The 16,122-nt window shown below is 47.1% G+C and overlaps 1 protein-coding gene across 2 annotated transcripts in view; it reads left to right on the top strand.

Annotated features, from left to right (window-relative positions):
* LOC135539570 (protein CBFA2T2-like) overlaps positions 1–16,043 on the top strand; it is a 50,185-nt gene extending 34,142 nt beyond the window's left edge. For both annotated transcript variants that reach the window (XM_064965517.1, XM_064965518.1), the window contains exons 2-11: positions 3,364–3,516; positions 4,453–4,694; positions 5,778–5,867; positions 8,335–8,525; positions 8,815–9,068; positions 11,617–11,702; positions 12,442–12,649; positions 13,617–13,685; positions 13,925–14,115; positions 14,553–16,043. In XM_064965517.1, the coding sequence (XP_064821589.1) occupies positions 3,364–3,516; positions 4,453–4,694; positions 5,778–5,867; positions 8,335–8,525; positions 8,815–9,068; positions 11,617–11,702; positions 12,442–12,649; positions 13,617–13,685; positions 13,925–14,115; positions 14,553–14,873 (1,805 nt within the window). In that variant the 3' untranslated portion in view covers positions 14,874–16,043. The remainder of the gene's footprint in view (positions 1–3,363; positions 3,517–4,452; positions 4,695–5,777; positions 5,868–8,334; positions 8,526–8,814; positions 9,069–11,616; positions 11,703–12,441; positions 12,650–13,616; positions 13,686–13,924; positions 14,116–14,552) is intronic.
* The last annotated feature ends 79 nt before the right edge of the window (positions 16,044–16,122 follow it).

The following is a 16,122-nucleotide window of genomic DNA, read 5'->3' as shown; positions in this document are numbered from 1 at the left end:
AGTTTTATAGTCGGCCTTAGTAATATTTCGATAAATTAGTATTTTAGATGCCCAGATGTCCTACTCATTTCGGCTTTTCATCTAGTAGAATTTGCTGCTCACTCTTGAGGAAGATAATTGTCTTTTCACACCCACGTGTGTTCGACAGCTGATAATCAGAATAGAGGAACAATTCTCGACAAAGATCACCGATTGGGCGCGGAACAAGTGCGATTCCGAATTTGATGACGCCTTCTCAGTATGGATGAGTAGTAATGTTTATTTGTTTCATACGGCTTACGTTTGTACTAAACAGGATGTAGTACGATTAGTAGTAATACACAGTAGGCAGATTAAAGGACCAATGCAGCTGTTATCTCAATATCAAATAATTTCATGGTAACAATTAAGTACCTTACTGTGATTTGTTTTCAATTTACAATAGTCAAATCATAAAAAAAATATTTAAAAAAGGCTTCTTAGCAAAGAGCAATTTCTCAAGCAAAAATGTTGCGAGGACTGTCTGGGAGTGTTCTGAGTAGGGAAGGTAAACCTAAAAGCTATCTATTCCAGTCTATTCTAATCTATTGTATTACCCTTTTGCATGAATCTTTAAAAAAATGTTTTTTTTTTAATATTTAAAATAATTAAATAAACCAGCTCTTTGAAACAACTTCAGGGACCTCACATTCCCATAAAAATAGAAGCTATGGAACGGGCCTCAAGTCATTCTAGATTGTATTTCTATGTACACTACAGCATTACTTTTTGTTTTCTTTGTTCTCTCTATGGTTGTCATCCCCCCCCCCCCCCTTTAGTTTTTTCTTCCATCCATATCAGGGATATGGTGTATGGTGACAGGTGGCACTCAGGCCAGCGAGACAAACTTCTGGCACAAGGCAAATATTGACTGGTAAACACAGGTGTCTTTTTGAGCTAACGCTGAACCATATTCTTTATACCCTAATAGTGTGTGTGTGTTTGGGCTGACGTGCCAGCTGCTTGACGTGTCCTTCAGACTGACAGTAGGAGGGGTCTCCGGTGCTAGGCAACAAAAAAAAATGGAAGTCGTCCGGCGATGGCCCACTAATGTAAACGTTTACGTTAAATGATCTGTAACGGCGCCATGCAATGTCTTCCCGATTACCTTTGTCATAGCCAAGGTTTCCCATTATTTATTTTTTGGACTAGTGCGTGATGCTAGAGCTGTAGTACTGGGGGTATTGTAGTTTTTACTGTAGTAAATCATGCTACAAAATTGGCTTCGTAAGAAAGCGTTCTCGTAATACACGGTCTGTTCAAGTACTGGGCATGTCCGAATACCCATACTTAAGTCCTAAATATTAAGCATTTTAAGTTTTACTAAGTAGTAGGTAAAGACAGTAAGTGTTCCTGAAATCTGTCTCCCTTTTATGTCCTGGTAGAAATGTTATTTAAAAATCCTGGAAAATGACAGTGTTGTCTTATGACCGGATGTACTGAAGCGAAGCACCAAACCGATAGGAGTAACCGTAACATGGCTTTACACACGGCCTACCAGTACATGGAGGTAGGGATCAACTGAAATAAAAATGAATATTTTGAAAGCAATGGAGGGTTGGGTTGCATATCAGTTCAGAATAGAATGCATACTATTTGTGTTGTTGGCACCGATATTATTGTTATTATTAAGTTATACGTCCCACGGATTGTGCTATTGAGACGTCATCCTCATTTCCTGACCATAAGGATTGTGTGGAGCGTTGGAACCAGGGAGTGAGTGTGCTCCATGCGGCTCCCTGTGACGTGCTGGCACTGTGTGTGTGTGACGGAAGCCCAAAAGGCTGTGTATAGCCCTCCTTCCTGCCCCCTGCTCTAGTGAACAGGTGGTGCGATAGTAGGCAGGCCACGGGATGTGGAGGGAGATGGATGGATGGATGGATGGATGGAGAGGAGGACAAGAAGCGGGAGAAAGGGAGGGTAGAGTCAAAGTGGGGCTCAGGGGCAGAAGGAGCTGTCAAATCGTGGGGTGCAGCGGTTGCAAGCCTGACAGTTCAAGTCAACCCTCGCTGTTGTGTGGGAATGTGTGTGTGTGTGCACGCTTGTGTAATGGAAAAGTAACTACTACAAAGCAAGCATATACATTTTTTTTGTTTCTTTCCCCTTTTCTGAGGGTTACGTCGACGAGCCAATGAGTCGCGAGGTTTATTGTTTATTTCCACATGCCAAATAACTCCACATTGGAGCCACATCAACAGTGTACTGTCTTTTTGCTTTCACCCAAGTTCTTACCCACGTTTCTGTGGCACGCGCTTGCATATGAAATGCAATATCGCATACGCAATTAAACGTCACTGAAGTACCGGCTATTGCATTCATATGTTTTTGTATGACGAGACAGACACTCGGTTCATAGCTTCAAAAGAGCACAATAGTCCCACCCTAAAGCCACGGAACTCCATTGAAAAGAGCCGTTTCACCCAACCTTTGACCCTTTAAAAACCCCGCTTGTCTATTAATCGTCCGTCTAAAAGCAGTTGGAAGCGTCTGATCCACTCCAAATGGAGACAAGATGCAGCCTTCATGGGATCTGCCCCAACAAAGACGCCCTCTGATCCAAAGATTATTACCATCTTTTTCGCTCTCTCTCTCTCTCCCCATCCCCTGATCTGGTGGTCCCATTCATTGGCCGTGGCATATTGAGAAGTATGCGTTTAACATTCAAAAGCTTTTGCGATCTTGTTAGTAAAGCGTGAAATAGCTCCCGGACCCCCCCCTTTTTTTTGTTGCTTCTTTCCCCCTCTCTCTTCAGCCCCCTGTCCCTCTGGCTCAATGAAAAGCCATTCTTCTCCACGAACACAATGGTTTTTCTTCATTAGCACTTCTGCCATGGATCTCAATGGAGGGGTGGAGGATCGCAAGGCTAGACCTCGAGACATCTGGGTTTCTCTAGTAGGGGCAAATGGGGGTGGGGGTGGAGGCGGGAAGTTCTGTTGCGTGGTTTTTCCCCTCTGACAAAGGCAGGGGCTTGAAGAGACTACATTGAGAAGATTGAGCTGGATCTGAAAATGTTGGATTGCTTTTCATAGCACACATGCATGCACACACTGAGGGTTAGGATAGTGTGTGTTTAACTTGAGTGGCTGATCAAAACTAGACTTCAAACCTACTTACATTAAATGCTTTTGTCATTTAGCAGACGCTCCTATCCAGAGTGACTTACAGTACTGAGTTCAAATATTTTCATACTTTTTTCATACTGATCCCCCCCGTGGGAATTGAACCCACAACACTGGTGTTGCAAGCGCCATGCTCTACCAACTGAGCCGTGTGTGCCTCGACCACATAATGCCCACTCCCCACATGCACCTATTGACCACGCCTCCCCTCTTTCTCCCCCTTCAGACAGTGGAGAGAAGAAGACCCCTGCCATGCCCGGCTCTCCTGTGGATGTCAAGACTCATTCCAAACCAGCCCCCAGCAGCAGTGCCACCATGCCCCCCCTGCCCTCCATCAACCCCAGCGGGCCCCGGCCAGCCTCCTTCTCCTCCACCACACGTGAGTACCGCGTTCCCAGGGTGAAGTTTCCCTTAGGTGCAGATCGAAGATCACGTTCTCCTCCCCCAATCCCAAACTTAAAACAGTAGTGGGGGAAATACAAAACTGACCCATGATGAGCTTCTAGGGGCAACTTGACCATAGTCTCGCAGCCACCATGACAGCGCCCACCACCGCTAGCTCCCCCTAGAGGAGCCTCCAAGGACCTGCATGCTTTGGGGTGAATTGGTAACTGCATGTGACATCAAGTGAAAATTGTGACTTTAATGGAAGTTTTGGTTGAACCCTTTAATAGCAACCAGCAGATTTGAGCTGTGTGATCCATAAATTGATTAGGGCACATGTGTCCAAACTCAAAGAAACGAATGAATGAATATATATATTGTGGTACATGATTTTGGTATGATTTTTATATATATATATGATTTTTATGTGTATATATATATATATATATATATATATATATATATATATATATATATATATATATATATATATATATATATACACCAAAATCATGTACCACAATCCCCTAATCCAAGGGTGGAAAACTCATTCCAGAGGGCCGAGTGTCTGCCGGTTTCCGCTCCACCGTTGTACTTGATTGATTAATTAAGCTCACTAGTAAGGAACTCCTCTCACCTTGTTGTCTTAGGTCTTAATTGAAAGGCGAAAGCAAAAACTCGCAGACACTCTGCCATCCGTGGAATGAGTTTGACACCCCTGGATTATTGGATTGTGGTACCTGATTTTGCTATATTTATGTATTTTTCTTTGTTGGCCTTAATGGCATTAAATCTTCAACATGATAAAAGATGTGAGGATTCCAGTATGAAAGATTGTGTCAACCCATTCAGTCCATCAACTCCTCCGATAATTTCTTTGACCTCTCAATTGGCTCTTCTCCCTCCCGCTCCCACCTCTTCCCTCCCCCAGTGACCAATGGGATCCACCACTCCCCACCCATGCTGAACGCCGTGCCCTCGCCGCCCCAGCGCTACAGCAACGGGCCTAGCTCCTCTTCTTCCTCCTCGCTGGCCAATCAGCAGCTCCCGGCCACGTGCGGCGCCAGGCAGCTCAGCAAGCTCAAACGCTTCCTGACGACACTGCAGCAGTTCGGCAACGACATCTCGCCTGAAATTGGAGAGAGCGTCCGCAACCTGGTGCTGGCCCTCGTGGTGAGTGGTTGATATAATGTTTTAGGAATAATGGATGGAGACGGCCGTGAGAACCTTGTCACTTTGCGTTGTTCTGTATTGATGTGTTGCATTTGATTTGAGAAGCGTTGTGATAATTTCCCCTCGGGATATACTCAATTCAGTTTATTCAAGAGAAATTTTTTTATTTCATCGACTGAGATATTTCAATACAAGTGTGTGTGTGTGTATATATATTTATTTTACTGAACAAAAATATAAATGCAGAATGCAACAATTTCACTGATTTTGACTGAATTACAGTTCATATAAGGAAATCAGAAATTCTCCTCAGTTTCATCAGCTGTCCGGGTGCACATTTTCGGGTGATCTATTATTATCCCCAGCACCTGTTGAACCAGTGGTGTGATCGTGCTGTTTAATCAGCTTCTTGATATGCCACACCTGTCAGGTGGATGGATTATCTTGGCAAAGGAGAAATGCTCACAAATTTGGATGTTAACAAATCTACGCACAACATTTGAGAGAAATAAGCTTTGTGTGTGTATAGAACATTTCTGGGATATTTTCTTTCAGCTCATGAAACATGGGGACCAACACTTTATATGTTGCATTCTATATTTTTGTTGAGTATAAAATATGATTTGTTATTTATGTAGGATTATTGTTTTATTTTGGAAGGCACATGCCCATATATTTGCTATATGTGGCCTAAGTGGACCCACAATATTGGGTTTTGACAGGCCCCATCTGCAAAATATTGATACCTATCTATCATTGTGCACAATCTTTCATCTGTCGACAGGTTGATTGACAGTTGAAAGAGAAACTGCTCTGTAGTTATTGCTCTGGTCACTCAGTAATCGAAGTGATTTCAAAGTCTATTATCCTGTCTGAGAGCATCCATTTTGACTGATCTACAAATGGACTGATCCACTGTAGTTGGACTATTTATGACGCCAAATGATTTGTAGATCAGTCAGTCTGCAGTTGCTGACGACTGGAACGTGGTTGATCTGAAACACGCACAATGTCAAGCTCAGTGTTGGAGACTTTAAACCTTGAGGGGAACTGTGATTGGCTGATCTCTCCCCTGTGTCCCAGAATTCAACGGTCACCATCGAGGAGTTCCACTCGCGGCTCCAAGAGGCCACCAACTTCCCCCTGAGACCCTTCGTCATTCCCTTCCTCAAGGTAGCACCTACCTCCTCTCTCTATAGGGCTGTCTCCCTTCTCTCTATTTCTGTTACACTCCATTTCCCCTCTGTCTGTCTATCTATCCCTTCCTATGTCTTGTTCTCTCGCTATGTGGTGGAAATATTGATGAACTGAATCCAGGCCTGTGCTGTGCGGACGACCGCCTTCCTCTTTGTCCTCTTCAAAAGGTGTTTGATGTTCGAGGGAGGTTTACAATGACTCAAGGACTGCATATAATTAGTAATGAAATCAGGACTGGAAAAAGCAGATGTTTTGTATTGAAGGTAACAGCTAGTGTGTGTCCCAAATGCCATCCTCCCCTCAGCAGCCTCCACTGATGGATTTATCTGTCTGTCTCAGTGGAGGCTGCCGAGAGGAGCACGGCTCATGAAAATGGCTGGAACGACGCAAATGGAATGGCATCAAACACATGGAAACTGTGTCCCACCAACCTTCTGTGATATCTATGCTAGCTCTGGTCAAAAGTAATGCACTATATAGGCGATAGGGTAGCTTCTGGCACAGAATACTCTAATTACACTTCTCTCAGAAATCTTGAACTAATAATAATGCAAATATGGCCATAAATAATGAGAATTCGCAAGTAGACGGTAGCACAATACAAAATTAGGAAAACATGAAAATCATTTCTCTAATTGATTTTTCAACAGCAAGACGGTTGTCGTATAAACCGGGAATTGGGGTTGTGAATGTATTTTATTTATTCATTGCCTTTCGGTCATTCCCAAGTAACAATATAGTTCTATGCGTTGACTAAACAGGTTTAATTGGGCCTTTGAGTAAATTGGCAACATGGGGGCCTGAAATAGAATACTTTTTAAGAGCTACCCTCATGAGAACCGAACATAAATCTTCCAACCAGTCAAATTGTGCGGTGTTAATGCTCCATTCTTCAGATGGAAAAAGAGCTACTTCACCATGGGTTACCTCTCCTTCACCTTTCAGAACCCTGACCTTCTGAGAGAATAAAAGAGAAAAAATATTGGTTTCCCTTTTTCTTAATTTACGAGGGTCCCCAACTTCTCGCCCTCCCTCCATCTCTCCATAGCACCGTGGCAGTGGATAGCTCAAAAAGAAAGCGAGGGAAGAGACAGAGCTCGGAAGTGTGAAACATGACTGTAAACCATTCCCTCCCTCCTTTTATGGGGCTCAGCAGCGCGCCATATGGACTCTGTGTCGCATTAAAGGAAAGCAGTCGTTCAGCCTTGCCCGGCGCCGCCAATTTCGCATCCGCCCGCAGAAAAAGAGAACGGCGCTTAACTGACAGACAACATATGTGGCGGACTGATGTAGCGGTGGCCCTGGCTGGGGGGGGGGGGTGTAGTAAGGGTCTTAAGTGGCAAACGGGGGAACGAGGAAGTCTGTGTAATTATAAGCACACTTGGGCCTGTTGCTCATTAAGAAATGGAAGGAGAAATGGAGAGAGGGCGGGAGGAGCCTGCCTCCTCTCATCAGGCTTGGTGGTCATTCTGTTCTGCCTCTGCTCGTCACTCTTTTGCTCTCTTTCCCTTGTCCCTCTCTCTTTACCCCCTATCAGGGTGCCTGCCTTCTGCTTGCACCGTGTGATGTTTGTCTTCCGCTTCTGTATCATTCTCTCTCCCTCTTTTCTGTCTGTCTCGTTTGACCCCCACAGACGCTCTCATTCCACTCGGCCTTCTTCGACTACACACACCCCAACACGAAGCCCCATTTTTCTCCTATGTACACTGCTCTAATCTTCTCTGCTTCTCTTTTGTCGCGGTTTGTCCAAAGCGAGCGATGGACTATGTGTTTGGGTTTTTGCAGTGATTTACTGAAAGGTGGGCTGCAGGAACAGTCACGGGGCTTACACTAGGCAGACGGATCGAGACGGCGGACATTTTTCTCCCTCTGTAGGGGGCGGGGTGTCTGTGAGTCTCTGGCCTCTCAAGGAGAGATCTGCTGTATGTCTGTCTCCCTCTGGGCCTCCTCAGTGAACCGTGTCTGCCTAATGTCTCTGCCGCGTTGCCATGGCATTTCCGCGAGGTCTCTGCAGAGGCTTCACGGCCTTACCGCAACATGCAAATAAGTCAACAACATTTTTTCTTCCACTCGAACTTCACTTCATGAAGTTCATGTTTTTTTTTTTAATGACGTGTACTGGTATTTTGTGGACATGTCAGGAAATTCACTTTTGAATTTGCACAAGATCAGACGTTGGGTCAGTAAAGGTGTAGAGAATGAAGATATTCCCAACTAGTTTTGTCAACTAAGAAATGGAAGCCAGCTCTTTTATGGCGACAGTATGGCATCTATACCGTCTCCATGGGGCCACTGCGTCTACGTGGCGTTTCCTCGACAGCCGCGATCCCTGTAGTTAGATTTCTAAGGCTTTGAGAAAACAACATTACAAGAAATCGCAAGAATACTGCTACTGTGTCTCGCTCTCATTCTTCCCTTTCTCCCTCTACCTCCCCCACCCCAGGCCAATCTGCCACTGCTGCAGAGGGAGTTGCTCCACTGTGCGCGTGCAGCCAAGCAGACCCCGGCCCAGTACCTGTCCCAACACGAGCACCTTCTGCTCAGCACCACAATGGCCTCGCCCCCCGACTCCTCAGAACTGCTGCTGGAGCCCAGCGAGAGAGACATGGCCACCAAGAGACACAGCCCTAACAGGTAGGAGACACACACACAAAATGTACACACACACACCAAGAGAGAGACAGTCCCAGACAGGTAGGAGACAGACACACAAAATGTACACACACACACCCCAAGAGAGAGACAGTCCCAACAGGTAGGGGACAGACTGTCATACACGTAGACATACACACACACACACACACACACATCCATGTGTAGTTTGCAAGCAGCCCCAAACGATGATACACACCACACGGCCCTCCGCAATATCATACGTACACATTTCCACTCATGTCTTTCCTCCCCTCCATCTTTCCTGCAGGGCCAAAGAGAATGGCTTCCACGAGCGCCCGCCCGCCCCCCTGGAGCCACCAACCAAGCGCATCTGCACCATCAGCCCTGCGCCCCGCCACAGCCCGGCCCACCCCCTGCCCCTCAGCGCTCAGCTGCATCCCACGCCGCCCCCACTGCAACACTACGCCCTCGAGGACATCAGCACCCCCCACCTACTGCACCGCGAGAGCAGCCACCGGATACTGGAGCTCCGCGAGCTCAAGGACAGGCCTCGACTACCAGGTAGATTCATCCACACATGTCTACTGTACACACCCTACTGGTGGTCATGTGGGGGCTCATTCTGTAAAGCACGGTGCTTGCAACGCCAAGGGATTGTGGATTTGATTCCCACTGGGGCCATCCATACAAAATAATTGGAGAGAGACACACGCGCAACAAATGCAACCTAGACGTATATACAAACTCACGAGGGTTTAGCCCGACATTAACAGATGTAGGCACCCTTTGTTCTCTCACATTGGTCCCTCTGCTGTTTTCCACAATAGTCGTAAGGGACGACTCGAGCAACACCGAGCTTCCGTCATCAAACAGCACTCACACACACAACCACAGCCTTTAGTGTGGTCGATATGAAAGCTGCTAATGGGTGGTCTGTGTGGGTGTCCATGCGCGCAAAAGTGTGTGTGTGTGTGTGTGTGGACATGCACAGCAAACTGCATAGAAGTTCTCCGAAGACCATAAATCCATGGACCCCACATGTGCTTAGAGTGTGCCAAACTACCCGGGAAGTAGTTCACCTTTTTTTTGAGAGAAGATTTTTATCTAGTTCGTTGTAGAATCTGCGTGCCATCTGATCCCTGTCAGTGTCAATGGCCAGATGGGGATGTAGATATTCAACGAAGTAGACATGCACTCCCGTAAACGGAGGCGAACAGCGAAACACACACTGCCCGAAGGAAACGAGAGTAGTTCATGCCGAGGCACGCCTTTCTGAGAGTCGATGCATGGGGCCGGTGTTTACGAGCGGTACGTCTCAAGGTACAGTGAGCCATCCAGCCTGTTCACCGCTACATCTCGGAGAGCTTTGAACTGAGGAGCGCTGATGAGAAACAGCAGCCGGGGGTGGAGAAGGAGAGAGGAGGGTGGGTGGGGTTGATAGTGTGTGTGTTTGTCCTTTTTTGCCGTTCATGTGTGTATTTGAGTCTTTGAATGCTGTGTTGTATGTTTGCCTCTTTGTGTGTGTGTGTGTGTTATCCCTTCCCTGCGTTCCTCCAAACCAGAGTGGGTGTCAGCGCTGCTTAGCCAGGAGGCAGATGTGTATAGAAGTGGGCCTGCGCCACGCAGCCTTTACAGCTCCAGGGCTGGAATTCTGCTAGTTTCAGACCACGGGGAGGGGATGCCCACCACTCCCCGATAGTTACCCAGCAGCAGGGGCAGAAATGGGGAGGAGAGGGGGGGGTGGGGATGTTTTTTTTTTCCGGACAGCTGACCTCCAGATGTGGGGGAGTCCCAGCGCCGCTGCATGCCGTGACTGGGCTCGTGGTCTGGTTCTCATCAAAAGACATCGCTCTCTTCCCCTGTCCCTCTCTTTCAACCGCTCGCTCTCTCTTATCTCTGTTCTTTCTTTCAATCTCATTTTATTTTATTTTTTTACTCTGTTTTTACGTCTCTCACTCTGATATACACTGAGTGTACAAAATATTAGGGACACCTTAACAAGGGTGCAACAAGGGGGGGGGGGGGCATTTATTTTTTATTTTTTTATCCAGTTGGATAAACACTCCAAACAGCCTACCCGACCGCTTGTCCGCATGGTCCTGAAGCACACTGTTGCCTTGTGTTGTATGACATTCCAATGATAAAACTAGTGGGGGCAAAAATGCAATTTCAGCATGTGGGGGGAAGGGGGCGCATGTCCCTAGTGAAAGTTACGCCCCTGCTTCCTAATATTGGATCGCACCTGTTTTTGCCCTCCGAACAGCCTCAATTCATTGGGGCATGGACTCTACAAGGTGTTGAAACCGTTCCACAGGGATGCTGGCCCATGTTGTGTCAAATTGGCTGGATGTCCTTTGGGTGGTGAACCAATCTTGATACACACAGGAAACTGTTAAGTGTGAAAAACCCACCAGCATTGCAGTTCTTGACCCAAACCGGGCGCACCTGGCATCTACTACCATACCTTAAATCTTTTGTCTTGCCCATTTTATCTTTTTCCCCCTCTGAATGGCAAACATACACAATCATGTCTCAAGGCTTAAACATCCTCCTTTAACCTGCCTCCTGCCCTTCATCTACACTGAAGCGAAGTGGATTGAACACGTGACATAAATAAGGAGTCATACCATTCACCTGGTCAGTCTTTCATGGAAAGTGTTCCTAATGTTTTTTTAATTTTTATACTCAGTATTGCCTTTCTCTTTGGTAGAGGGCATCTCCTTTTCTAGCTTTCTCTCTCTATAGCTTTGTCGTTGTCTCTGTAACTCTTGTCTTTTTATTTTCTCCCTTCTGTCCTTCGTCTTTCACTCCTCTTCATCTCTCTTGTGTATGAGGAGGTGACGACGGTAACGAGACACTAAAGCACGGCTTGTCACTAAGCTCCGGTCATGGAATGTTGTTGTGAAATAAGACCATCTAAGTGTCATTGTGTCACTGCCTCATTGTGGTATTGACTAATATGATTAATGGACACCACTTTCACCCCCTTCCCTCCGCCTCTCTTCCTGCCATTAATTTGTAATGACGGGCCAATGTTCCTTTTTTTCTTTTTTCTTTTTTTAATCACACCGCTTTTAAAGCTTTCAATTGTCTTGTCTTTTCTAATCAGGCACTAACGGGGGCTACCGCGAGGAGCCCGTGGACCACAGGCTGACAGACCGAGAGTGGGCCGACGAGTGGAGGCATCTGGATCATGTAAGTGCCACTGCTGACGGTAGGCGCCGCCACCACCACTGGAACGAGAAGTGGCGTAGCACTTCTCAGTGCCTGGTGGAGCCAACAAGGCAATGTCAGACTGGGTGTCCCTTTCACTGTGGTGGACTGGTGTTAAAGCCATCTGCTGTCTACATCCGAGAGCCATGCACTCCAGTAGTGATTGACTGCGCAAAGCAGGAGTCCTACCCGATGAAATGATATTTGTTTTTATCTCCACAAGCATAATTCTGGAATGGTAGTTCCTGTGTATTGAGACTCATTATGTACTATCAAGTAACACTACTGTGTGTGTGTGTATATGTATGTATATGTATATCTCGTTCTCTCTCTCTCTCTCTTACTTACCCCCCCATTACAACATGTACCACAGGAGGTTGGTGCCACCTTAATTGTGGAGGATGGGCTCATTGTAATGGCTGGAGTAGAATGGTATCAAATACACGGATTCCATGTGTTTGATGCCATACCCTTCGCTCCGTTCCGGACATTGTTATGAGCCGTCCTCCCCTCAGCAGCCTCCACTGACATGTACAGTATCTGCAGAGGTCGGCCGTATTTTCTGCAGTAGTGTAGATATAGGACATATTTTGTGGTTGGGCATTTGGAAAATTGGGTGAGCCAGAACTGCAGCCTTCCTACTGTTTTAAAAAAAAAATTTTTTAATAAGTTTGGCTCTGTAATGGTCCCCTCTTTCTATCTCTGCCGCTCACGCCTCCAGGTGTTGAACTGCATCGTGGACATGGTGGAGAAGACGCGGCGCTCGGTGGCCGTGCTCCGCCGCTGCCAGGAGTCAGATCGCGAGGAGCTCAACTACTGGCGGCGGCGCTCCAGCGAGCAGGAGGACCCCCGCAAGGGAGGGGCTGCCACCATGCCCGCCCCCTTCTCCAAGACCCACAGCCCCCACACGGCCGAGGGACTCACCAATGGTGGGTGGTCCTGTCTTTTTACGTTATCACTAGCTCGTGCTGGCTCAAATCCATGGGTGCAAAGTTAAGTTCATGTCTAACCTTAGGGTTGGTCCTTTTTCAATGAATCGATACGCACCAGATCGACAGATCTCTATGTAATGTATCTTGTCAGGTGGGATTCCTGGTAAGTGATTAAAAACGAGTGGTCCCCTTGATGGTGAGCCGCTGAAGCAACCTGCCAGCTACTGAGCTCCCACACAGTCACCACATAGACTCACCGCCCTCTGGTGTTCATCTACAGAACTACACCCATCAACACACCACTGACACATTTCGAACCTACACATATAGACTGCGTTCCAAATGTCATCATATTCGGTATATTGGTAAGGAATAAGGCGCCATTTGGAACAAACTCTGTCTTGCTGGCAGTGTTTGTCTCTCAGTGCTCGTCTGCTCCTCTCTCCGGGGCCCATGCTGCTCCATGGCCCCCAGACAGGTGCCAACGCTGCCCCCGTCCAGATCTGCCACAGAAGGCCCTGGCAGTGCCAGCCTGTCGTCCTTTAAGACCCAGAGCTGGCTGCCTGCCGCCCGGCCCGAGTACCATCTGTGTGCCCAGCAGTGTGTCTGGGCACAGTGTACACAGTCCAAACCAGCCCAGGCACCACAGAGCTTGGGCATGGGTCTGGATTGAGAGGAGCAGCTCAGAAAGAGAGAAGGGGGGGGAGAGAGAAGGGGATAAAGAGAGTGATAACAAACAGAATGTAGCTACAGCTTGGTTGTCTGCTCCTCTGCCATAGCCAATGTACTCCCTCTTCAAGCTGCCCGGCTATTCGGTTAATTTGGCCAACTGGGGAAGGTTGAATTGGTGTGGTTAGTGAGGGGATTGTATATCCCAAGTAAGTAGAGCGGATGATGCTATTTCACACAAGTCTGCCGGGTGCTAACTTTTTTTTTTTTTTTTTTTTGTCTTTCTGTGCCACAGAATCCCAGAGAGATTTTGTGCCGCGGCCTGGCTCGGGTTATGTGCCGGATGAGATCTGGAGAAAAGCTGGTAAGGGCTAGTACAACAGTGTTCAATGTCCCATGTGTTTGGGCATTCAACATTTTATGTGTTCTTCTTTTTCCTCTTTTTTATCCCTCTTCTCGCTGATTAAAAAAAAATATTATTTAAAAACATTTTGATATAAAGGAGTCCCCTCATCCATCTACAACCACTACTTATCGTAGAACCACAACATGGTCTAAAACCTGCCCCCCCCCCCCCCCCCTTGTGTCCCCTCTCCGGCGCAGAAGAGGCAGTGAATGAAGTGAAGCGTCAGGCCATGGACGAGGTGCAGAAGGCTGTGGCCGAGGCGGAGCAGAAGGCCTTTGAGATGATCACGGCCGAGCGCGCCAAGATGGAGAAGACTCTGTCCGAGGCCAAGAGGAAGGCCACCGAGGACGCCATACAGGTCATCAACGAGCAGGAGGACTCCAGCGAGGTTAGGAGGATATGTTACTCTGCAGAACTATACACACTCTTAGAAAGAAAGGTGCTATCGAGAACCTTTTTTAAGGGTTCTTTCGGCTGTCCCCATAGGAGAACCCTTTGAAGAAACCCTTTTTGTTCCAGGAACCCAAAAGGGTTCTGCCTGGAACAAAAAAGTGTTTTCCTATGGGGACAGTTCAAGAACCCTTTTTTTCTAAGAGTGTACACACATACTGTGAAGTGAGTCATAGTGAGCACATAGGAGCAACAGTCAAAGCTGTAGGATGTGTAGATGAGGTATTTACCTACTACTTGCCCAGTATACTTTGTCCATTTGTCAATAAATATATGTGTGTGTGTGTGTGTGTGTACACACACTCTTCCTCTCCCCCTGCGCTTCAGTGTATTATTTATCTCTATACTAATCTCCTCCTTTCTCTCTCCCTGCAGTGCTGCTGGAACTGCGGGCGCAAGGCCAGCGAGACGTGCAGCGGTTGCAATGCGGCGCGCTACTGCGGCTCCTTCTGCCAACACAAGGACTGGGAGCGCCACCACCTCATCTGCAGCCCTGGCCTGCAAGCCCAGCCCAAGCCTGTGTCCGCCATCACCGCAGCCAGGGCGGCCGCAGCCGCTGCAGACGTTACCACAGGGGTCAAGGCCCCGGAGAGTGTACCAACCGCTGCCAGCCCTGGGGGGGACAAGGGGTCGATTGCCTCTCGCTCCTCCACCCCGTCCACTCCTGCATCAGTGTCAGAGAGCAACGGGCACTAAGACTAGGACCATGGAGGGTGGTAGTGATACTGGCTCTCACTCAAGATGGCCTCCGTTCCCCTTTTCTTTCCGTTCTGTGGTTCGTGACTGTTCATAATGGACACTAGGACCGGGCGCCCCAAAATGGCTTCCTTCCTTTGTTTCCCGTTCCTATCGAACCGGTGAAAGGTGCTCGTGTCTATTGTTCCATCGTTTGGCTTTCACCTGACGAATAACTTTAGGTCAGCGGTTGTGAGGAAGAGGAGACGAGGGAAGGAAGCTGCTTTGAAGACTTACGATGACACTCAGCTCTGGACACCAACCCCTAATCTAAGTGATGTCAGACAGAGAAGTGATGTCACAGACATTGAGTGAACGGGGGAGGAAATTAGGTCCCTGATGTCACAGGTCATGTGAGACATCAGGGAGAAACTGTGGGGAAGGGAAGGGTTGCTTTGGCAATGGTGGACAGAAGACGGACTCCTCTGCTTTGGGACTCTGCAGATCCATCTTCAACAGTTGGACAAACAGACAATCCACCTCACAGATGGACACTTGTTTCACTTCATCCAAAATAACAATCCCAAACAGACAGATATGAGACAACTAAAGACTGACTTCAGGCAATGTTTTTGTCATTTTGTTTTAAGAGGACTGGGGGGGGGGGTGAGATTTGAAATGGCCATTTATACCCAAGGGTGAAAGTGATGGTCGAAGTACTCACTGCATATTTCCAAGTTTCCTGTTGTGTGTGTATATAAAGCTAAGAGAAAAGAGGGTTATGGGTCTGAGTGACAGTACCAGCTCTAGAGTTCCTCTCCCGCTCTGGAAATACATTTTCTTTGGAGGTAACACAATAGCAAAATCACCTCCGGAATCCTGTTTGTTTGTACAGTATAGCTGTTCTACTTTTCTTGCTCGCACAAGTTATTCGTCAGGTTCTTTTTTTTTTTTTTTTTTTTTTTTTTTTTTGTGTGTGCGTGTACGTACACGTGTGTCAAAACGGTTGTGCCGTCGGTGGATATTGTAAACTAAAACATTACTACGAATTTCAGAGCAATATAAAAAAAATACAAAGTGTTCAGGTATTCACAAGCTGTTATGCATCACCAAAGTTTCCAATTGCTAAACAAGTGTCATTTGCCTGTAACTGTCTATTGATGTACACAGAATAAATATACAGAAACACTGTTTCTTGTCTTGTTCTATGTCGTTATCACCCATTCGTCCACACCGAGCCTCTAGAATAAATAAGATGGTACGATAGAAA

Source organism: Oncorhynchus masou, chromosome 5 (genome assembly GCF_036934945.1).
Source record: "Oncorhynchus masou masou isolate Uvic2021 chromosome 5, UVic_Omas_1.1, whole genome shotgun sequence".
Lineage (NCBI taxonomy): Eukaryota > Metazoa > Chordata > Actinopteri > Salmoniformes > Salmonidae > Oncorhynchus > Oncorhynchus masou.
The sequence above is the reverse complement of the archived record's forward strand: the minus strand, read 5'-3'. Positions and strand labels throughout refer to the sequence as shown.